This window comes from Terrapene carolina, unplaced genomic scaffold, assembly GCF_002925995.2.
Source record: "Terrapene carolina triunguis isolate 2854851 unplaced genomic scaffold, T_m_triunguis-2.0 Scaffold740, whole genome shotgun sequence".
In the NCBI taxonomy this organism is placed as follows: Eukaryota; Metazoa; Chordata; order Testudines; family Emydidae; genus Terrapene; species Terrapene triunguis.
Genome location: NW_020665091.1, coordinates 3,264,381 through 3,288,137, shown reverse-complemented (window position 1 = coordinate 3,288,137; position 23,757 = coordinate 3,264,381). Strand labels below are relative to the sequence as shown.

At 50.9% G+C, this 23,757-nt stretch overlaps 2 protein-coding genes and 1 non-coding gene across 4 annotated transcripts; all 3 read left to right on the top strand.

The window, feature by feature from the left end:
• CUNH12orf57 (chromosome unknown C12orf57 homolog) lies at positions 1-1,823 on the top strand. Of its 2 annotated transcripts, none has more exons than XM_024210983.2 (3): positions 1-98; positions 980-1,156; positions 1,456-1,823. In XM_024210983.2, the coding sequence occupies exons 2-3, from the start codon at positions 1,033-1,035 to the stop codon at positions 1,602-1,604; spliced, it is 273 nt and encodes a 90-aa protein (XP_024066751.1). In that variant the 5' UTR covers positions 1-98; positions 980-1,032; the 3' UTR covers positions 1,605-1,823. The 2 variants fall into 2 exon arrangements, with proteins under 2 accessions (XP_024066751.1, XP_024066750.2); XM_024210982.3 differs by lacking the exon at positions 1-98 and adding an exon at positions 338-638.
• Positions 13-73, top strand: LOC112114328. Its single transcript, XR_002908732.1, has one exon. It is a non-coding gene; the product is annotated as a U7 small nuclear RNA (small nuclear RNA).
• Positions 1,824-3,536: 1,713 nt separating the features above from the next.
• PTPN6 (protein tyrosine phosphatase non-receptor type 6) lies at positions 3,537-21,113 on the top strand. Its single transcript, XM_026660243.2, is given in 19 exon segments — positions 3,537-3,662; positions 4,045-4,145; positions 9,593-9,620; positions 9,622-9,647; positions 9,941-10,063; positions 10,400-10,594; positions 14,339-14,561; positions 15,709-15,825; positions 15,950-16,063; positions 16,473-16,569; positions 17,071-17,150; positions 17,244-17,393; positions 17,560-17,691; positions 18,138-18,292; positions 18,792-18,859; positions 19,490-19,641; positions 19,863-19,960; positions 20,111-20,247; positions 20,622-21,113. Coding segments are annotated over 17 exon segments (1,896 nt in total). The 5' UTR covers positions 3,537-3,662; positions 4,045-4,131; the 3' UTR covers positions 20,235-20,247; positions 20,622-21,113.
• Positions 21,114-23,757: the final 2,644 nt, after the last annotated feature.

Sequence of the window (23,757 nt, the reverse complement as noted above, 5' to 3'; positions counted from 1 at the left end):
GGGGGGATTTCTTAGTGATTTCAGCTCTTTTAGTATTTGTCTAGCAGGTTTCCTGGTGTGCCAGGAAGCCTCTGAGGACGGTGAATATCAGACTTGGGGTGAGCCGTGTTGTGCTCTCAGGACGCTTAGTTTGGGGTATTACTAGATCTTCTGTGCGGGGGTGGGGGACTGTGAATAAGCAGCCTGGGTAATAAAGCGCTCCCCAGGCGGGGACGGACGGCGGGAGCCGGCGCCGGTGCGCACGGTCAGGTGTGGCGCCCTGCACAGCCAATAGTGGCCTGCTGGGGGGGTTGTGGGCCTCTGTGCAGAGACTGCCTGTCTGCGGGGCGTAGGAGAGGTGCAGCGGGGCCAATTCCCCTCCCCCAGCTTTGGCGGCATCTCCTCACGGTCTCTCCCCCCAAGCCGTGATTCCTCCCAGCCTCTAGACGTCAGGACGCGGGCAGGCGGCAGCGGCGCAGGCTCGCTCTCCTGCCGAGGCAGCTTCCCCCGCCCGCCCGAGCCCATGGTCCTGGCCGGGACCTGCTGCGCCGCCAGGGCGCGGTGACATGAGCGTCCCCGCCCCATGTCCAGCCTGCAGCGCCCCATGGCTGCTCCGGCCCAGGCCCCGCCGGGCTCGCTGAGCGCCGAGCAGGCCAAAGGTGAGGGCGTGGGGGCGGGCTGGCGGATAGGAGCCTCCCAGGAGTCCCCCTACCCCCCCTCTGAAACTTGTCTCGGGCCCCCAGCAAAATGCGGCAGCAGCGCTGGCCCGCGCGCTGCGCGATACCCAGCATCTCGCTCATTGCAGAGAGGGGAAGCGCCCTCCCTGGCCGGCGGAGAGGGAGCACCGCCCCATCCCTAGCCCACTTGCCCCTGCTCCCTTCCCAGGGCCAGGAGCGGGCCTGACTCCTCGGCTCCCCTGGCAGAGTGTGCTCCAGCGCCGCTGGGGAGGGGGGCTTGGGCGCCGCGTCGGCCTCTCACTGCTGTGCCTGTCTGTCCCTAGTGGTTCTGGCCGAGGTCATCAAGGCCTTCGGCTCCCCGGAGAATGCCCAGCGCATGGAGGAGGCCCGGGATAACGCCTGCAATGACATGGGCAAGATGCTGCAGTTCCTGCTGCCCGTGGCCACCCAGATCCAGCAGGATGTGATCAAAGCCTATGGCTTCAGTAATGATGGAGAAGGTAGGTTCGCCATGCTTGGGAAGGCAGAGCTGGGCTGCGGCAGGTTTCCCTTTCCTCCCTTTGTGTTTGAGGGTCCCTCCTGGAGCAGGGAGCATACAACCTCGTGGGTCTAGGGGAATGGGCAATGCAAGCAAAATTTAAGTTTAGCCGTTGGTTCCATATGCAGGATTCTCCACCTGTGGCTGCAGCTCCTTTGTCTGGCCACAGGATGGTATCCTTGGTAAACCTACCATCTGAGGAATCTTGTGTCAACAGTTAGACTTGTTCTGAGCTGTTTTCTCTCTTCTCCTCTCTCTTAGGGGTCCTGAAATTTGCCAGACTGATAAAATCTTATGAGTCCCAGGACCCAGAGATTGCAAACATGTCCGGGAAGCTAAAAGCCATGTTCCTGCCTCCAATGACACTGCCCCCACATGGGGCTGGGACAGGGGGTGTGGCTGCCTCCTGAAACTGGGACCCTCTGCTGGCCTTCCTGGTCAAGGTCACATGACACTCAGTGTGTGAGAATTTTTGGCTAGTTATATTCCAGGACTGCTCTCCACCATTAGCATCAGTGTGCTGCAATTGGTCAGAAGAGCCACCTACTTCCTGGAAGCTCTGCAGCAACTGGCTTCTTTGTGCATCTTTGATTTTTGTGCTTGTGAATAAAAGCTACTTTGAAAATGTCCCCCTGTGTTTCTGAGTGAGTCTTTGTCCAGCCTGGATCCTACTGCTGCTTCCTGGGAAAAAGGGCACTCCTCACTGAATTTAAGGCAGAAGAGAGTTCTGGTTATCTCCTCCCCTACTGGTAACCCTGTAATCCTTGTGGCTCTGCCTTGAGGAGACAGCACATTGCGTGAGATAAATTAGAGGAAATAGAAATCATGACACCCCCCCCCCCCATACCACACATCTTAGCCTGGAAGTAAAAGGCTTGAAACCGGTTAACATTTTCTAAACATCCAACCTTGTAGGCCCAGCAGGGAGTGCTGTAGGCCAGCACTGAGAGGCAGCAGAGTGAAGGGGGTTCAGAACTGGAACAGCAGGCATGTAGGTGTGGGGCTATATGTATATCTCTCAACCTGCCAAGACCCAAGAATCGGATGCAATGGCTCTTTCTAGTTTTGGAAAATAGGTTGTGTTTAAAAATGTGGTAGCAGAGACTACTTAATAACACATGTTTATACTAGTTTAGGTGTGTTTAACACTTTTAGCGGGATCCTAGGGTTGATCACCACAAGGTAACATGTTTCTAAAGGTGTTAAACTGTCTTCTTAAAAGACAGTGTTTAACAATGTGTAAGTTAAAAGATGTTGGCTAAAGTATTCTTAAACACAATTTATTTTCCTAGTCTAGACAGGGCCAATGTGTGACAAAGACCCAAAATGAGGGGCACAATACATTATTGATGCATGAAATTTAAGCAGCTGCACAATTCTTGAGAGTAAAGGCCTCTATAACTCAGGGTGGGTCTACAGTAGAAAATTAGATTGACCCAGATACGTCGCTCAGGGATGTGACACCCCTGACTGATGTAGTTAAGCTGACCCAAGTCCCTGTGTAGGCAACACTAGATTGATGGAAGAATTCTTCCGTTACCCTAGGTACCACCTCTCGGGGAGGTGGATTTACTGCAGTGATGGGAGAACCCTCCCATCGCTGTAGTAAAGGTCTACACTGAAGCAGCACAGTGGTATTTTAAGTGTAGACCTCCAGGTGCTTCCTTGGCTTTAGAGGCTGATAAAAGGGACCTGTGGTGGGAGAAATAGATAGACCTGTAGCATTTAAAGTGTAGACATAGCCTCAGCCTCATGATCTGCATTTCTGATATTAATTTTCAACAATAAAAGTGAGGGGACACCACATTTGTGGGGAATGTAGGTACACTGGGATTTGAATGAGGGGCATTTGACTGATGTGACTTCAGGGCAGGAATGAAGGCCAATGACAGAGCTGTGTGGGAACTGTGTGCAGGGGGGCTGCAGGGCAGGACTGAGGGGCATTGGCAGAGCTGTGTGGGGAGCCCAGCACTGGAATAGCAGGGGGCTGCAGGGCAGGACTGAGGTATATTGGCAGAGCTGTGTGCGGAGCCTAGTGCTGGAATAGAAGAGGGCTGCGGGGCAGGACTGAGGGGTATTGGCAGGGCTGTGTGGGGAGCCCAGGACTGGAAGGGCCCAGAGCTGTGGCTCAGGTAGCAGCTTCCAGGTGACCAAGTTTTATTTGCTTATGTGTTCTCTGTGATTCTATTACCAGTCCTCCAGTGAGGGCGTAGACTTAGTGGGGAGGAGGCGGGGAGAACAGGCAGTTCCTCCCTTGCTCACCTGCCCACCCCCTCAGGTTGGATGTCCCCTCCCCCACTTGCCTATCTATTTATTAACTCCGCTCAGGGAGAGATTTGCAAGTGGTGAGACGGAAGCCCTTTGTCCTGGGCCCGGTTGCCTGATCTCAGGCTTCTTCCTTCTCACTCTGTCCCGCCTCACCCCAACTCTTGTGACCATGTGGGGGGGGAAGTATTAGGGCTGGAGAGGTAAGTGGCATTCAGAGCCTTACTGATTGGATTAGATGCAGACGAGTCAGGGGACTCTTACCAGCCCTGATCTAGGAATGTCAGGTAGGGTGACCAGATGTCCCGATTTTATAGGAACAGTCCCGATTTTGGGGTCTTTTTCTTATATAGGCTCCTATTACCCCCCACCCCCATCCCGATTTTTCACACTTGCTGTCTGGTCACCCTAATGTCAGGTCCGTTAACCATCTTGTCCCAGGCCCCATGAAATTAGCCATGCTTTCCCTCTGGGTGCTATCCCCACTCCATGGGTCTGTAACGATCTTCAGTCCTGCACCCCCTTCCCAGGAAATTCTTCCTGTTTCCTTGGTATCTTCAGTATTGTTTATCTCCTTTTCACTAGGCTCCTCTGACTGAGAGCTGCCGTACTCCATCCCCTTGAGCCTCTCTTCCTTCCTTCTCAGTGGGGACCCCTGCTGCCGGGGACCTGATGCCATCCTGTGGGTGAGTGTATTTCTCCAGGGGGTTTGTTGGCTTTAGGGTCTGATCAAAGGGGCCTGTGGTGGGAGAAATAGATAGGAAGTGAGAGGCAGACAGGGAAGTGAAGACCCTAGAGGGAGTGGGCAAGGGAGCTATAAGGGAGCAGGAGTGATGGGATTCAGCAGAGCTGTACTGGGGGTCAGTACTGCTCACCCTAGCAAAAGTAAAGGCTCATTTGCATTGAAGCACAGATGGGGAAGGGATTGGCCCATGTCCCATAGCAAGTCAAAGGCAGAGCCATGAATAGAACCCCTGAGGCCAGGCCTCTCCCCACTCTAAACCACTTGCCCTGCTCCCCTTCCAGAGCTGGGAATTGAACCCAGCAGTTCTGACACTCACCAAAAGTGGTTGCTATGCAGATTCCAGCAGACAGCACTGCAGGAAGGCACTTTCAGAAAGCTTCCTATACAGCCAAAAGGGCTGGCAGCTGAATTGTTTTGAAATGGGTGCTGAAATTCTGAATTCTGCAGAAGGGTCTGGATTCTACAGTGTCACAAGAATCACGGAGCCCAGCATACCGGGGGCCCCCTCCACCGTGGCTTGAGCCACATGTCCCTGGCTGACATCTAAGCCATAGTCAGTACCCAATGAATTGAAGTGCTTAGCGCTGTAGAGTTGTCAGTGAGAATGGAATGAGGACCCTTAATGAGGTCTCTCCTCTCCCTCCCTGCTCCCATGCCCATGGTACAAGAACACTGGGGCATAGCTCCAATGCTCATTCTTCCCGTCTGTCTTCCACTCTCTCTTTTCTCCTCTGGAGGAGGGACCAGGCAGAGCATTAACATAGCAACTGCCAGATCTGGTCTGTCTAGTCCAGTCTTCTGTCTCTGACAGTGGCCGCAGCCAATTACTTCAGATTAATGTGTAGAAAATCCCTTGGTTTATTGTGCAATAACTTGTTTCCAGGAGAAGTTTCTTCCTTACCCACCTTAGTTAGTGATTGGGTTATGTTCGGCAGCAGGAGATGTACTATCCTGCTGTTTTTTCTTATCTAATGTAAATGTGGATGTTCTTGTTAGCCATATAAATGTCCAATCCTTATATGAATCCTGCTAAGCCCATGGTATCAGAGAGACAAGGTGGGTGAGGTAATATCTTTTATTGGACTAACTTCTGTTGGTGAGGGAGGCAGAGCTCTTCTTCAGGGCCTCACCAACAGAAGTTGGTCCAATAATAGATAACTACTTCACCTTCATTGTGTCTCTTATATCCTGGGACTGACGCGGCTACAACTACACTGCATACAAGTCCTTGGTATGGCAGTTTGCAGTGCTAAATTCCACAGACTAATAACACGTATTTAAAAAACAAATTCCTTGTATCAGCTTTACATTAGCTCCCTTTCAGTGTCATTGACAGTCCCCTTGCTCATATGTTATGAGAAACAGTGCATAGGAGTGCCTGATTCACCTTCACTATCCAAGTCCGTATTATTATTAGACAGACAGCATAGTCAGGAGACCTAGTTTCTGTTCCAGGCTCTGTCACTGACTTGCTGAGTTACCATAAGCAAGTCACTTTCCTCTCTGTGCCTTTTCACCTCTCACTCTTTGGCCTGATTTACCCTTAAAAATTAGCTCAACCTAGCTATGTTGCTCAGGCAGGGGTGTGAAAAATTTTGCACCCTGGGCACCATAGTTAGGTTGTAAGCCCCAGAATAGACATGGCTAGGTTGAGGGAAGGATTCTTCTGTTGACCTATTTACTAGGCCTGGTCAACCTAATTTCCAGGTGTAGGTATAACTGCGTTGCTCAGGGGTGTAAAAAATCCACCTGCTTGAGCAATACAGTTAAACCAATCTAATCTCCAGTGTAGACAGTGCTAGGTCCCCCAGAGAATTCTCCCATCAACCTAGCTACCGCCTCTCTGGAAGGTGGAGTACTTATGCTGACAGGAGAGCTACCTCCCGTTGGCATAGGTAGTGTCTTCGCTGATGCGCTACAGTGGCTCAGCTACACCACTGCAGTGTTTTAAGAGCCCTTAGAGAGATGGATTTACTACATTGACAGAAAAAACCCTTTTGTCACTGTAGGAAGTGACAGCTGCAGCTGTTCTGCTGCGGTGCTGGGAGTGTAGACATGGCCTTTGTTTTGTCTATTTAGACTGTAGGCTCTTTGAGGCAGAGGCTATCTCTGTGTCTAATATGAATGCATTGCCTAGCACAACGCATCTCAAGTCTCTAGTTGCTGCCCTACCACTACTGTCATGTATACATTTCTTGTCCCCTCTTATTTGTTACCTCTCTAAACAGTCCCAGTCTTTCCAGACCTGAGAGAGGGTAACTAGAGATGAGCACAGTGTTCCAGGTGAGGACATCCCACTGATTGGTGCAACAACATTGGTATAGCTCCAGTAATTCTTCTCCATCCCATTGGTCTGCATCTTAAAGCCTTGTTGGATTCTTTGATGGCTACTGCCCGTTAAGCAGACGTTTCATTGAACCTCCACAAGGACACCCAGGTTCCAGTTAATTTAGAACCCAATAAGATGTAGGATGAGTTCACATTATTCCTTGCAATGTCTGTTACCTTGCACTTGTCAGCAGTGAATTCAATCCACCATCATGCTGCCCATTCATCTTACTTGGGTAGCTCCTTCTGAAATTTTTCACTGTTTTATCCTGTCATGACCAACATAAATATTTTGGTGTCATGTACAAATGTTGCCACCTCACTGCTCACTCTCTTTGTCAGATCAGTAAGAAATATGTTAAATAACCGTCCCATTACAAAACTGTGGGGCATTCTACTCCTAACCCTGTGTCACAGTGGAAATTGCCCATTTATTCTACTCCTTGTTTCTCTTAGACAGTTTCCATTCCATGACAGAATTTCACCTCTCACCCCATGCTACTTGCTTTTCTTAGCAGTCTCTTGTAAAAGCCTTTAATAAAGGTTTTTTGAAAGCTATGTCAGCCAGTTCTTAATCCACTATTTTATTGATAAGTTCAAAGAATTATAATAGATGTTCCTTTGCAGAAGCTGTGATGTTTGTCCCTGTTTGTTATGTTCACACAGAGGGTTGGTTTATAATGCTATTTTTAATCATTGTTTCAGCCAATTTTCCTGGTACAGAAGTAAGACTCTCTGGTCTGTAATTCCCATGGTCACACTTAGTGCCTTTTTCAAGGATTGGTACATTTGCTACCCTCCGGTATAGTTGCTGATTTTAATGAGAGTGCATATTCTTGTTAGCAGTTCATCTGGTGAGTTTTATTTTTGCCCAGGTGCCTATTGCTGTTTAACTCCTCATTCTGATACCCTAGTGACAATCAGAATTTATCTCTGTGATCTAAACCTGCCCCTGCTACAGTGGAGCAGTAATTTCTGCCTACTGTCTACTGGACAGTGATGCCTTTGAATCACTGACATCTCTAACAAGATGTCTTTGTCTAACCTGAGTGCTCCTTAGCACCTATTGGCTGCTGCCCAGTCCTAGTTGAAGCAATTCCCCAAACTTTATTATTTTTCTGTGCCGGTAATCTAGTTCCTTGCTAAGGTGCTGCCCATTCCTTGTATAAATTCTCTCCCTCCCCCTGCCCCCCATCAAATTCCTGTGCCAGTTAAATGTAAATCATAGCTCAGTGGTTTGAGCATTGGCCTGCTAAACCCAGGGTTGTGAGTTCAATCCTTGAGGGGGCCACTTAGGGATCTGGGGCAAAATCAGTACTTGGTCCTGCTAGTGAAGGCAGGGGGCTGGACTTGATGACCTTTCAAGGTCCCTTCCAGTTCTAGGAGATGGGATATCTCCATTAAATTTATAATTTAACATCAGCTTTGTAGCCATATGTTGAGACTCTGAAGTTCCCCTAACCTAACTAGTCTTTTGTATGGAACTAGAAGTGTTTCAGAGCTGCAAAGCCCCTGGAACTAAGCATTCTTTCTAGCAATCTAAATATAGCTTCCAGGACTTCTCTCCTACACTTCCCCGTGTCATCAGTTTCAGAGTGTACCACAGGCTCCTCCTCAGCCACCACTAGTAGTCTGTCTAGATGTGTAGGATCTGCCATCTTTGTAGCTGGTAGAAAAGTCACTGAACAGTTCTTACAGTCACCAGTTATCAATAGTCTAATGATCAAATCTCCACAAAATACTCAGCCTGTGTACATCTCACATCTGTATCCCCATCTTCTGGAGCACCCTTCTTGTGGTGAGGAGGAAGGACCAGCCTCCTCTACCTCTCTTTGGAAGATGGATCCCATTTCTTTGACCCCCTAGTTCTCCACTTCTCCCCCTCAAATGGAGGATTGGGAAAGTCAGTTCTAACATCCCTATATTCCATAGCTATTAATATTTCTCTCTGCATCTTCAGTTCAGCTACTTTGGACTTAATATGCTGTATTTGGACTCTGCAGGCCCCATGTTGCTTGCACCAGGTGATGCATATGCCATTTGGTTGTGTAGGTATATGTGCTGCACTCTGAACAGTAACCTGGGTAGCCCCAACCCTGGCTAATCCACTGATGCTCTTCATCTCTCAGGCACATCCCAAAAGGACGATCAAGGGCAGGCAGAGCAAGGAAGGATGGTCTTGTGGTTAGAGCACTGGACTGAAATTTGGGAGACCTGGGGTCAATGCCTGGCTCTGCCACAGACTCTTTGGGAAAGACACTTCATCTACCCTATGCCTCAGTTCCCCATCTGTGAAATGGGAATAACTTCTCTACCTTGTAGGAGTGTTGGGAGGGCACTTTCTTTCATGCTAAGCTAGATAGTTCAGAATAGCTGAGTACAGTCTCAGCTGCTTTCAGACCTCCATGGAGTGGCTTACCTGGTGGCAACAGACATTGTGGGATGGGACTAATTGCACCACTGCAGCTGCTGGGCCAGCATTTGCTGTCTGCATTGGCCCTGCAGCTGTGCAGTGACCCCGTACAAGTTGCAATGATGCTATGATCTGCTCTGCACCATTGCAAGAAGCTTTGTGTGTTTGGTGTGAAGTATGTTACTGATATGTTGGTGGGGAGGGGAGTTACAATGCCCAAATGCCTGAGTGTAGGTCACCAAAGTAACCCCTCCGTGGGTGGGCGGGGAACACACCAAGAATAACTGAGAAGAAAAAAGGGGGGGGGGAAGCCAAAAGGAGAAGCAGAAGTTTGTGCAAAGCAGCTCAGGGCTGAGGAGCTGATGGCTCAGCGACGCTTCCTGTTCCCTGACTTGTGTGCTATCTGAGCCACGCACTTGCCTTTCTTCTGTTTGTGCCCCGCCACAGGGAGAGTGTGAGTGAGACGGGGAGAGAAGGGGAGTCAGAGTCAGAGAGAGGCAGATGGACTGAGAGAGGGGGACACTGGAGAGGTAGATGGCCAGAGTAACGCATTGGGAGCTCAGCATTAGGGAGTTGAGCAGAGACAGCAGACGCTTACTTCCCTTTTCTTGTCAGCATTAAAAGCTCTTTTCTTTACGTTTTTCAAGTTCCTTTGGTTGTAGCTACCCAGCCCCTTGGCTGCTCTCCCTCGACGATGGTGAGGTAAGAGGGGAGCTGAGAAGGTGGTGCGGGTGGGACAGGTGTTGGGGAATCATCTCACTTGCTCTATCCCACTCACCCCCAGTACAGTCCTTTCCTGGGGATGGGTCTGGGATCATACCCCAGGGGTGTGTGACAGAGGACCTTCCCAGGCCATCTGTTGTACGACCCCCTCAAGGGTTGGGATCCTTTTTGGGGGACCACTCTGTTTACTGTACAGACCCCTCATGGAGGTATGGCTGTATACCCTCTGCCTGTCAGCGTTTACTTTTTCCTGCTTTTCTGCTCTCACCTAGGTGGTTCCACCGGGACCTGAGTGGACTGCAAGCTGAGGCCTTACTCAAGGGACGAGGAGTTCATGGAAGCTTCTTGGCTAGACCCAGTCGAAAGAATCAGGGAGATTTCTCCCTCTCTGTCAGGTGGGTAACTCAGACCCCATCCTGCCACATTGTTGCCATTCCAGGGATATGTGGGTGCTTCGCTCTCTGCCCCTTCCCTTTCCCGTGGCCCCATTCTGCCTATACCATCCCCAGGATATATATGGGGCTGTGCTTTCCAGCCCCGTCACTCCCTCCCTTCATCCTGCCCCCTGCCCAAAAGATACCCGAGGGGCATCATTGTCTGACCCACCCTCCGTCTCTACTTCCTGGTCCCATTCCCCTTGCACCCCGTCCTGGGAGGGACTTTACTTTCCCTTCCCCTTTTCCTTAACCTCTCCTGTACTTCACCAGACTCCTCTCTGCCTCATCCCTCAGGGTGGGTGACCAGGTGACCCACATTCGTATCCAGAACACCGGGGATTATTATGATCTCTATGGAGGGGAGAAGTTTGCCACGCTGTCTGAACTGGTGGAGTACTACACACAGCAGCAGGGTTCACTACAGGATAAAGATGGGACTGTAATAGACCTGAGGTATCCACTGAATTGCTCCGATCCCACTACAGAGAGGTATGGAGTAAGCAGAGCAACCACGAGTCTTTTACTGAGGGGCTAATGCCCACCCCCACAGCCTCGTCCTGCACACCTGTGAACTGAGGGGCTAATTCCCGTGGTACGCCCCTCTTCACCCCCCTGAACACAGTTTTGGTACCAGACTGTCTGGGACTGAGAGCATAGCCCAGCCCCTACTCCAGAACTAACTAAATATAAAATGCCCCCCTCTCCGGTCCTTTGCACGCAAGTCTGTGAAATTCAATGTGGGCCCTGCTTATATTTGGCAACTTTGACTTCCGCTGTCTCATCAGTTTTGCTATTTATAACTTGTTGCTAAAAGTGAAAATTGTGATGCTAGTTACAAGAAGAGGCCTGCAGTGTATGACCCAATGCCCTTCACTCCTGCCCTGCAGCCCCCTGCTAGTCCAGTGTTGGGCATCCTGCTGATGGACCTCTCAGACTATGCTTTTCCAGTCCCCACTTGGTCTCCCTCCCCTATTTGCATATGTCTTTGGCACTGTGTTCCTAAATCAAATCAGGTGGTTTGCACTGTGTTGTGCTCTCAGCCCCCTGGTGGTGGGTGGCTGTTCCACAGCAGTGCCCCTCGCCCTGGGGCAGGGTTGCGGTCCTGTGTGGGGCGCAGCACGTGTGTCCCTCAGCATTTTGTCTGCTCCAGTCAGGGCCGTTGGCTTGGGCTGGGGCTCTGCAGCTTCCTCCCTTACTATTGCGGTTGGAAACTTCTCTCCCCCCAGCTCTTACGAAAGCTCCTTTTCTCACTCTCTCTCCCTGAGAGATTTTCCATCACGTGTCTTCCCTGAGCTGGGCCACAGGGGGGTTAACTATTTCCTCTCTGCAGATGGGGAGAACAGAGGCCCAGCCCTGCAATGAGACAGGGCAAAAAGAGCCCCTTGCCCCGGCAGGAAGGGCTGCCTGCCTCCAGCCCCCCCAGAACCCCAGGCTGGGAGGAGCCTGCCCTAAGTGTCTGAAGACAGGCCAGCTCCTGTAAGGCATGATGAAGTTTTCTTCATTGCCTGGCCCCACTCACGTGATCAAGGTCAGGGTGACAGAGGATTTATATCACTGTTGTGTGACAGCCAGGATCCACAGCCATTTACTTCAGTGTTAGTGGGTGTGTAAATCACAAACTGAACCTCGATGGCTTGCTAATCACACAGCCATTTCTTGCTCTCCAAACAGTTCCCTCTGCCCCTAAGCTGACATGCAAAATGATCAGCCGGTAGCACGTGCTTTTACTAAGTCACCACAGCCCGATGCTCAGATGAAGAAGAAATGTTGGGAATCGTTTTGGTTTGTGAGTGGTTTCATTAATCTGTTCAAGGTAGAAACAGACCGTGAAGAGTTGGAAGCCACATTACAGCAACCACTGAAGCACAGCCTGGACTTCAAAACAGGCGCATGAAATTGCCACAGCACTGATTAAATGTGAAAGAGGGGCCAAGTGAGCAGCTTATTGTCATGCCAAACGTGCCTGGGAATAGTGGCCTCAGAAAGAGGATTTGAAGTAAATAGGATTCAAGTAGGACCAACTACTTCTGAAAGAAAATTTGACAAACTCAAATAAGAAAACACAAACGATCCAGCTAACAGCTGAGGAAGTCCTTCTAGCTGGATGGTCGAGAGGAGCAGTCCAGGGATCTCCAATCTGACTGGGACCATCAAGAGGAAATTGCTGATGATGGGACCATGTACAGAGGAGGTTGTGTCATAATACAACACAGCATGAAGTGAGAAGTACTGATCATAATCCATGGCCTGCAGCTGGGTACTAGGAATGCAAAAGAGAGCTGGAGGTGGCCTAGTCCAGCCACACAAGAATGCTGCCACAAAGGTAATAAAATTTAAATACAATACCTCCGTCAATAGAGGAAGCCAAATGCAAAGGGATGGCTGAGATCACGTGAGATACATGATCACCCTTGGTCTAGGGTAGAGCTAGATCAGGGGTCGGCAACCTTTCAGAAGTGATGTGCCGAGTCTTCATTTATTCACTCTAATTTAAGGTTTCGCGTGCCGGTAATACATTTTAACATTTTTAGAAGGTCTCTTTCTATAAGTCTATAATATATAACTAAACTATTGTTGTATGTAAAGTAAATAAGGTTTTTAAAATGTTTAAGAAGCTTCATGTAAAATTAAATTAAAATGCAGAGCCCCCTGGACCTGGGCAGTGTGAGTGCCACTGAAAATCAGCTCGGCACGCATGCCATAGGTTGCCTACCCCTGAGCTAGATCTACTAGAACTAAATAGGAACCTCTTATTAGTGAGCAAGTACTCAGCTTCTTAGAAGATTGAGCTGTTGCAGACCATGCTGAGTAGCAAGGGAATAACTACTGTGAAGCACTGAGCTCACCAGGGGATTCCAGATGTGTTAGTAGCAGAGAATGGCTCACAATTCACGAGTGGCTCATTTCTGCTGTCCACATTAATGTATCAGTTCCACACCGCATGCCACGCCCTTATGTGCACTCAAATGCAGTCATTTAGCAGAAATGTTGGTACAAATAGCAAAGAACTCGAGAATCAAAATAAAAAAGGGTCCTGACAAATTCATGGAATCCCTATTTAGCTTTGTGAGTCTATCACAACTCACCTCACAGGCTTCCTTAGAGTCCCCAGTTCAGAGACCTTAGTGCCACCAGCTAATAGACTTCTTCAGCCAGAGACCAGTGACCCTGGAGTGCTTACCAAAGAGCAAGAAACTGCAACATAAGAAAATTGACAAGAACGCTGGAGTCACCCCAATGCAAGCAAGAGAGAATGTTAATTCCAAAAAGGAAGGGGCTGGAAACCTTGTCAACAGCTGCACCACTCACTGAGAGGTAGTGTCATAGCCTCTCCTGAGGTTCAGTCCTACAGGAGGAACAGAAGAAATCTAGACAAAACCAAGGAGTTTCCATTGGCGCTCTGTATCTAGCGGACACGTAAAATGCTACTGAGAAGGCTTGTGCAATAGGAGAAGTAACACACGTGCCTAGTGACTGACAATGAAAACTACCAAGAGTAGTGAACAGAGACAGACCTACCTCAATGGCCAAACAGATCCCTGCCGAAGGACCTGTTCTGGGACTAGGAAGTGGCTGTGTGATCTGAAAGCCATCAAGCTTCAAAGATCAGAGATGACACGTGTCCAATTAGAGTCAGAATAACCTTCTCCTTTGTCAGGGGATGCAGGTTATTTACCCAGATCAGGCAATCTAGACATTCCATCTGTGTGTGTGATATTGAACTGGCTGTACTGGTTGGGCATTTGTATTATGTTTCAGGTGCATTTCATTTTCCAAATAAAGGGGGAATTGTAACTGTAGCTACTTACATCACTGGATACTGACCCCGGCTGTGCCCTGCAGTGAGTCACTGGGTAGTGACCCCTGCTGTGTTAGCCTCACCCCCGTGAGGGGACTGGGCCAGAACATACAGCTCTTAACATCGCCCCGCCTCCCCCTGTGTCTCACAGTTATTAAACCTGTCTTCCACTTAGCTTTCCTCGGGCTCCCTGCCCCTGGCTCACCTGTCCCTTCTGTTCCAGGCCCCATCCACCTTGGCACCCCTCAGGTCCTGTCCCTCCTGGCTTCGCTCAGCCACAGGCACCTTCCACTCATCTCCCCTCTAACTCTTGGTCCCTCCACTTCTTTCCCCCATACATCATCCCCATGTGCCCCAGGTCCTGTACCTCACTTGGCTTCCCTCTGGCCCTGCAGTCCCCCGCTCTTGTCTGACCCTGTCCCATTTTCTCCCAGGTGGTACCATGGGCATCTATCTGGCCCAGCAGCTGAGTCTCTGCTCCAGTCCAAGGCCATCCCCTGGACTTTCCTGGTGCGTGAGAGCCTCAGCAAACCTGGTGACTTTGTCCTGTCTGTCCTGACTGACCAACCCAAAGCTGGGCCTGAGGCCCCACCAACTGGGGCTGCTGGCACCCCTGGGGCTCGGCTTAAGGTCACCCATGTCAAGATCATGTGTGAGGTGAGAGGGATGGGGTGGGGTGCAGAGAAGGGAGCAAGCAGAGGGAGGGAAGAAAACATTTATCTATGGCAGCTGTTTGATCTATTTTTACCAACAGGAAGATATGGAAACTGCTGGAATGTTTTTGTATCCAACAATGTATATGAAATCCATGCTAAGGGCTTGGCTGCCTACTGTCGGGTTCCTTATTCCTTGCCTGGTCTGAGCAGTGGCTGTGGGGATGGCTGATTTTGCTGCATCCAGGATGAGGGAGGAGTCTAGTGCAGACACAAGTGGCAGGAAGACAGGAAGGGAGCTGGGTAGCAATGGGAGCTCCTACATTGGACGGAGCAGAGATGTGCAGAGCCTCAAAGGAGCCTGTGAGATTGAAGGAGAGTTGAATCTGAAGACTGAACCAGACAGTTATGCACCTGGGACAGGGAACAAAGTGTGACACAGGGAGGCCAGAGAGGAAGATAGCGGAGAGAAGGAAGGTCAGTTGTTTCTGGTCTCCTTGGCTCTATAGGGTTCTTCAAACTTCATAGGGAGTTCCAGAAATGAGCTACTGAGCTGTGATGAGAAGCTGAGGAGCTACAAGCCTCTTGCAGGAGAGAAGACCTTGTTGGGGTCCCTAAGCCTAGTCTGGTGGATAAGATCAACCCACACATTACTAGGTCTTCTCTCACTCCATACTATGATCCTTCTTTGAGGATGATCCTGGTTTGGTCCTGCTTTGAGCAGGGGGTTGGACTAGATGACTTCCTGAGGTCTCTTCCAACCCTAATCTTCTATGATTCTAACATGGGTGGGTTTGGGACAGTGGAGAGTGTATGCAGGTGAATTATGGGGAAACAAAACAACTAACTATAAACAAGAGCTGGGGGGGAAGTTGACTTCCCTGGGTTTCCACCCATGCAGCAGGACACCCGGGGTCAGCTCACCAACTTACAAGTTTGATGGTACCAGAACAAGCTCTCAGTTGCTCATCATGCCAGGAGGGTGTGACACATACCACATGAGATGCGGTGCTTCAAACTCAACAGGGCAAGACCTACCCAGGGCTTCATGTCCCAGTGTAACAACCTCCCATGGCACTGGTTGTAAGATACACCATGGGGGCCAGTGGGTCCATTAGGGGATGTGAATAACACAGCTTTACTCTCTCCAGAATGGGAGATACACAGTCGGAGGTGCTGAGATGTTTGACAGCTTGGCAGACCTAGTGGAGCATTTCAAGAAGACTGGAATCGAGGAGGTGTCCGGATCCTACGTGTACCTGAGACAGGTAAATGGGCTCCTTATGTCAGGGATACTTTTGGGGGCTTCACCCTCTGTCCCTGTCTACAGCATGTGTCCATCTCCGTCCTATCCCTCTTGCTTACCAAGCCTTTCCCTTCTTCCTTACCCAGCCCTATTATGCCACCAGAGTAAATGCGGCAGACATTGAGAACAGAGTGCATGAACTGAACAAGCAGAGCCTGGCTGAGGAGACAGCCAAGGCTGGATTCTGGGAGGAATTTGATGTAAGTGATTGTGTTGTGACTGTCTCCATGTTCTGGGAGACCCTGCTCCCAATCTCATTCTCTTTCCCTACTCCATTAATGGATTCATCCCTATCATGACCTATGTCAGGTCATCTCTGAACCTGGCCCCCATTACCACAGAATCTGAACGCCTCACAATCTTCAATGAATTTATCATCCCCACACCCCTGTGAGCTAGGGCAGGGTATTAGCCCCATTTTGCGGCTGGGGAACTGAGGCACAGGAAGGCTGTGCAGAGCAGGGAACTCAACCCAGCTCTCACGAGTCTCCTAGGCTGTTACCCTAGCTACTGGACCATCCTTACTCTCTGTGCTCCCATTCCCCTCAGTGCTCCCCACACCAATCACAGTGGGTTGCTCTGCCGTAACGATTACCCTTCCCCTCTCAGAGCCTGCAGAAACAGGAGGCCAAGCATCTGTATGATCGGCATGAGGGGCAGAGACCTGAGAACAAGGGAAAGAACCGGTATAAGAACATCTTGCCCTGTGAGTCCTGCCCTCCCATCAGGAAGACATCCAGGGGCTGCATGTTCCTGCCTCAGCGGGAGAGCCTGACACATAGAGGGGCAGTGAAGACCTGGCAGAGCCCTGCCTAGAGTTACCCCAGAGGAAGCCTCAAACTGGCTGGGGTTTATTTGCTGTCCTGTGGGGATGAGCTACACGGGGCCCCTGACTGGGTATTTAAGGCCATAAAGGATTTAGTGAGAGGCATTGCCTCCTCTGCATGCCCTTGTGGGTGTGGGTGTGCATGCTCATCTGGATACACTGGCTCATTGGGCTGATCCGGCTCAGAGGGTAAGTGGGGGGCACTGGGTTATATGGTCCTGTTAGTCTGATCCAGTATGAGGGATGGTGGGGAAACAGGGTTTGATGGGCCCATTGAATTAATCCGGAGTGTAGGGAGTGGGCTACATGTGGGACCAATGCCTGAATTTTGGGGTGGGGGGATACCTCAGTGTTGTGTTAACCCCTTCCTTGCCTCCCTAGTTGATCATTCTCGAGTCATCCTACAAGGCAGGGACCCAAATATCCCCGGAGCAGATTATATCAATGCCAACTACATCAAGGTGAGCCTCCAGGAATGCTGCCATGTCTTGGTGAGGGGGCACAGGACACCTGGTTCCTGTAACCCCTTCCCGTGTCCATTTGCCCCTCTGTAGAACCAGCTGGTCAGCCCAGATGAATTCACCAAGACATACATCGCAAGCCAGGGCTGCCTGGATGCCACCATCAATGACTTCTGGCAGATGGTGTGGCAGGAAAACTCTCGCATCATTGTGATGACCACCCGGGAGGTGGAGAAAGGGAGGGTAGGTGTCTCAGAGGGCCTGCTGCCATGTCTTGCACCCATCCCTCCTCCTTTCTCCTCCCCGCCCCCAGCCACTCACCGCTTTACCTTTTTCTTTCTCCCTAGGGATTTTTCTTCTGTTAGTCTCCTCGTTTCAGTCATCACCTTTTCTTCTTGTTTCCTCACAGAACAAGTGCGTCCCCTACTGGCCAGAGGAGGGCAGCACCAAAGAGTATGGTCCCTATATTGTGGAGAATATTGGAGAACGTGATGCCCTGGAATACAAACTCCGACAGCTCTGTCTCTCGCCAATCGACAATGTGAGTGCCACGCCCCTGAGCATTAATTGTTCCTGGGACTTTCGCTGTGGCTAAGCCTTCAAGGTTGGGAATTAGTGACTATGGCATTTCAGGTGACATTAGGCAAAGGGACCTGTAACTTTTATGGTCCTGGTTCCAGTCTGGTCCCTGGTTTGGGAGGAGTGGGAGACTGGCAGGCTTGAGGATCAGGAGATGGAGCATGGGCGCTTTCACCCCTAGGTCCCTGTTCCAGTCCAGCTGGAGGGCTTCATTGACCAAATATTGTTTCCCTCTCTCTGTCATTTGTTGTTTGGGAACTAAGTTGGCCTGTTCTCAGTCCGGAGGTTAATGGGCAGAGACCCTCAGTCCCTTTGTCATGCAGGATGGGAACCTAAGGGACTGGGGGACATGGGGAGGATGGGGTGGAACTGTGCACAACTTGCCATATGTGTTTTGTTGCCCCCTAGTGTAAGGCTGTGCGAGAGATCTGGCAGTACCAGTACCTGAGCTGGCCAGACCATGGAGTCCCCAGTGAGCCAGGAGGGGTGCTCAGCTTCCTGGACCAAATCAACCAGAAACAAGAGAGCATCCCTGAGGCTGGGCCCATAGTGGTGCATTGCAGGTGGGTGTGGAAGCAGTGCCTGCTCATTTCAATGCTCCTACTGCTGTGCTGCAGGGAGTTGGTTGGCTGACTCCACAGGGGGCAGTCTCCCCAAATGCCACACTCCGCAGTGGTCATGGTCCTGCTGGAAGTGGTCTCTGTAAACTGAACACCCTGATTGCTCACAGTCATTAAAGATCGTGTCTGTTCCCTGTGACTCGAGTGAATCCCTTTGTTCTGGCAAATCCAAGTGCTGGCACTTCCATTCCACCTTCCTAAATCCACCCCAAGCTCAGACTGGAGATCCCATTCTCCTTTCCTGTCCTAATCTCTTGTGTAGTGTTTGTGTGCTGCTGCTAAACAATGCCACGCCACACCCCAGAGGTGGCTGCTTTGTAGCAGTGGGTGCAGGACAGCTTGGGAAACCCTTGGAGTTGCTGCCAGTGGCTGTAAGTTGCTGGAGGAATGTGTATGTATGGTACTGCCATCTCCTGACTTCTGCTTGTGCCCTTGTGTGCAGTGCTGGGATTGGCCGCACTGGAACCATCATCGTCATCGATATGATAGTGGAGACGATTTCAACCAAGGGTAAGATACTTCCCATGCCTATGCTTTACCTGCAGGGCTCTGCCCCATGGCCAGTCTTCTCCGCCAGCTGGGTCCTAAAGGCAACTTCACTAGCTGGGAAATATCAGGCATGTGGGTGAGAAAGCGGTTGCTTGAATATCCCAGGACCTCAATAGCAGGGGAGGGTGACCACACCCCTTTGCCAAAGATCCCACCATAGGGCCAGGGCAGAGGAGAGGTGCAGGGGGCTGCCACTGGGGATTGTAACTGACCCATTGGTGGAAGCCTGGCAATGCCTGCTGGCTGGCTGTCCCGGGATAGTAGTTGGATCTCTGGTGCTCTCATTTGTGGATATAACTGCTCAGTCAGTGGAGCGTTAGTGTTGCCCAGGGATTGGCACTCCCACCTGGTAGACTTAGAGGCAAGCAGGCAAGAAGGGAGTCTGAGTAGCGGGAGAGAACTGAGGGCTGAAGGTTCCAGTGTCTCCTCCCACCCTAGGGAGGGGGAACCTGCTGGGATGAGGTTCCGTTAGGATTTTGTCTGGTGACCTTGCAGGCTGGGGATAGGTATATGGTGAGGAACTTATTGCAGCAGCCTTCAGCCCATAACTGCCTCTTTGCCTCTCCCTGTCCCTCAACGCACCACCTCCAGGGCTGGATTGCGACATAGACATCCAGAAGACCATCCAGATGGTAAGGGCCCAGCGCTCAGGAATGGTGCAGACTGAGGCCCAGTATAAATTCATCTACATGGCCATCTGCCAGTTCATAGAGACCACCAAGAAGAAGCTGGATGTTATGCAGGTGAGAATGGGGACGCCGTGCACTCAGTCCCAGGAGATGCTATGCTGCTGGAGGTGCTGTCTGTCATAGCCTGACCATGCCCCATTTCCTCACATCCTAGCCTGGCATAAGGGGCCACGAGGCAGCTGCCCTTTGCCCCCTGCCACGCCCCATTACCCCACACCCCAGCACTGTGCTCTCGCCCATTCTCCAGTCCTCTCTTGTCTCGTTTTCTCATGCAGTCTCAGAAGGGGAGATCCAAAGAGTCTGAATATGGGAACATTGCGTACCCACCTGCGCTGAAGAACCAACATGCCAAGGCCTCCCGAAAGTCCTCTAAGTAAGAGCTGTGGCAAATCAGGAGTCCCCCACCCTCCTGGGCGTTAGCCGTGCCCTTCCCCACCCCCACCCGGCCTCCCCACCATTCTGGCGCTGCCCTCCTGGCTCTCCATACCCTGCTCACCTCTCTGACTTTCTTGCTGTCTCACAGGCAGAAGGAGGAACCAACAGTTTATGAAAACTTAGAGAACGCCAAAGGAAAGAAAGATGAGAGAGTGCGGAAGCAGCGCTCGTCCGAGAAGGAGAAACTGAAGGGCTCACTTAAGAAAAAATAACCTCCCGCTGCAGGTGCGATCAGGATCTGGGCTGGGATCATATCCTGGCGAGTGGGGGTCGTTCTGTTCTCTGGGTGCCCCAATAAGATCTTCATGTGCAGACCCACCTGACTCTATGGCCTTGTTTATGCGGCATGTTTTGCCAGGATAGCTGTACTGGCAGAGCCCCCTAATGGAGACACAGCATAGAAGGAGTGTTTCTGTCATCAAGTAGCACCATCCCCCTGAAGGACATTCGCTGTGTCAACAGAGGCCCTCTTTTGTCAGCATCTCGCATCTAGGTGGGGGTTTTGCCACACCCCCAGACCAACACAGCTGAGCCGACAACTTTGTAGTGTAGACCTGCATTCTGGCAGTACTTTTCATCTGTTTTCTCTCTCGTTCCAGCTCCCCTCAGCTACAGAAGACACCCTGTCCTAGGTCAAGTGACTGGGATCCCCTCGCTGTCCTTGCACCCTCAGTCCAGTAGGCACGTCCCATCTGTTCTGCTTTCCAGCCTGCTGCTTTAAGATACTTTTTAACAGTCAGATAAATAATATCCTCTTTAATTTTCTTTGGCCACTAATGGCTCAGGCTCATCTCCAGCCCCATTTGTCCTTCGCAAGCTCCTCTTATGGGAGACAGGCCCCCACAGGGGTTAACCTCAACCCCGGCATGAGACTAGCTGCTCCTGCTAAATCAGCTGTTGTTTGACGTTGGCCCTTTAGATGCTTGCTGCTTAACCCCTTTCAGCTCTCCCTTGATCCAAGAGAAAATTCTCTCCCTGCCCACCACCTGTGCCACCATCTCCTCAGCCTTGCGGGTCCACTCGCTTGTGGTGCTGTAAATACTCATGGATTTGAGGTGTTGGTTTTGCTTTCCTTTGTAAATAAACCAGGAGTTTTGTCCGATTCTTTTATTCTCTGGTGTTTTCAGTTTTTGCCAAAAATTGGGTTTTGTTTTTTAAAATACTTTTGTTTTTGAGCCGCACAGACCTAGCGCAGGGAGTGGAACAGTCGGTTTCCTTGCTTCTGCCAGGGCCTGGTGCATGAACCTGTTAGCAGGTTCTCTCCATATGCCCAAGTGTCATTGCCTTAGGGTGAATTGCCAGTGTGCCAGTCCATTGACCTGGGACTGGATTGGAACCAATGCTTGAGTGGTGAAAGGCCCCATATGGTATTCCGAACCCACCCTGAGCCAGCCAGTGCCTCTTACCTGGCCCACCTAGGATCCCGTGCCCTAGAGGTGAAAGGCTCTCTATCCCATTCCCTGTCTCTGGCTGAAGCAGACAGTTCCTTGCGTTGGGATATGGTCAACAACTGTGGATTTTACCCTGTGCAGTCAGTGGCTGAGGTCGTAACTGCTCAAAAACATGCTGTTATTCATGCAGAATAACTTTTTTTTCATTTGAGCCTCTGGAAGGGCATTTCTGGAATTAGCTAATTAAGCCTGGTACTCACACTGATGGTTGGGTAGGGCTTATATAGGGTTGGTTTGCCAAGCACTGAAATGCAGCCACATCTTGGTTCGGAGGCAGTAGCTGTTCAACGGCTGTACAGCAACACTGTCACTTCTTATCCTAAACAATTGTTCAAAGAATTCCATTCCCAATTGTAGCTACAAGCAAAATGTTTGGGATGAGAGAATGGAATGGGCCCTGGACCCTGATTCACAGCCCAACTCTTGGGGAAAAGAGCAGGGTCTGTTCAATAACACAAGAGGTTAGGGCCTTGTTGTACGGTCTCTGCTGATCAGTGCAGGCTGCAGTGCCAGGCTTCCCAAGTGTGTTTTCATTTCTGAACTAGAAGAAAAGCTATTTAAAAAAACAAACGAGTGGGTTTGTTAACCTGGCCCTGCCGAGGCAGAGGCGTGGCCGGCTGACAAAAGTGAATGACATTGTCAGGTACTTGGACCCTCAGTGATGAGCACAGCATATGAAACTGAACAGAATGGGGAAAAAGGGATAGCAAAACTCAAAAGGCTGTGTCTGTTTCTCCTCCTTGTCTCTGTCAGGACTTCATCCCAAACCCACCTGTCTCAGGCCCTGTCTACACTACAAAATTAAGTCAACTAAAGTTAAGTTGCCGTAAATAAAGCGGTGCTCCATGTCCATACTTGTGCCTTCTCTTGGCAGTGCGTGTCCTCACCAGGAGCACTTCCACCAACTGAAGTGGGGTGTCGTGGGACAAAGACAGCTAGAGCCTGGCAGCCCTGGGACTGAAAGCCTCTGCTTTAGGCATATCTGGCCCCCACCCAGCTGTTAGAAAGGTGCTGACAGCTCAGGCTGTTGGGGGGCAGGGGGGAGGCCCAGCTGTGAGCCCCTGCCGGGCTCAGTTTCACAGTAGGGAATCTAAAAGCAGTGAAATCAATATTCTTGAGTTTCACGGCTGCTATTATTTCACATTTCAGCTCCAGCTCTGGCTGTCTGCGGGGGGGGGGCGGTGGTTCACAGCTTTGAGCCCCATGTGGGGAATCACAACTGGAGCCCTGCCCCCGCAACTGAGAGCCAGGAGCCAGAGAGGCAGTGTGAAATAATAGCAGCTGTGCAACTGACAAGAATGTCAATTTCAGCACTGGTAGGCTCCCTGCAGTAAAACTGAGCCCTGCACAGGGCTCACAGCTCTGCCTGTCAGCCCCGGGGGTGGGGAGAGCTCCAGCTGTGAGTCCTGCTGCTGTTTCCCAGTGAGGGATTGGTGTGGGTGTGGGGTGGAGGAGAGCCTCAGCCCAGCTGGGGCTAACAGCCAATGTAAGTAATACAGCATCTGTGTAGATATAACTACATTGATGTACACACTATGCCTCATGTGGAGGTGGTGATGTCAGTGGAAGCAGCATTGCCAGGAAGGGGTTAGGGACTGTCACTTTCCCCACTGATAGGTGCTTTGCTGATTCATGGAGGTGCAGGGGAACGAGGCTGAACCAAAGGGCTGATTCTGCCCAGGAGAGGCAGGGTGCAGCAAAGGTTGGCTGGGGGCTTTGGCAAAAGCCAGGAATAGGAGAAGTAGTGAGGAGGAAAGGGCAGCGCTGACTGAAGTGACTGTTTACCACTGATGGCCCCAACACCACTATAGGGCAGGGAGGGAAGCCCTGAGCTGGGGCAGGGGAGCTGAGACAACAGCTCTGAGGCTCCCCAGGCTGTTGAATAACCAGCACTGTGGAACAGAAACCAGAAGGAAGGAGGCAGCTGCAGAGCAAGGCAGTGTAAAGTGGCAGTTGCATTCCTGACCCTCAGAGGAGCTATACTGTCTCTCTCCAGCTCCATGTGCACTCCATTCCAGGCCACAGCCCCAGGCCGGGGCTAGATACCCCCATTTCTTTAACCCAAAGCTAAGTGTCCAGTAAATTAATGGTCCTGGTGCGAGGGTGAAACTCCAGGCTGGGGAATGACAAAAGGAGATAGCGCCACAAATGGCCACACTGGGTCAGACCAATGATCTGTCTAGAGCTGTAGCCGGTCTTCCAACTAGTGCCAGATGCATCAGAGGGCCTGAACAGAACAAAGCAATTGTTGAGTGATCCATCCCGTCATCCAATCCAGTCCCAG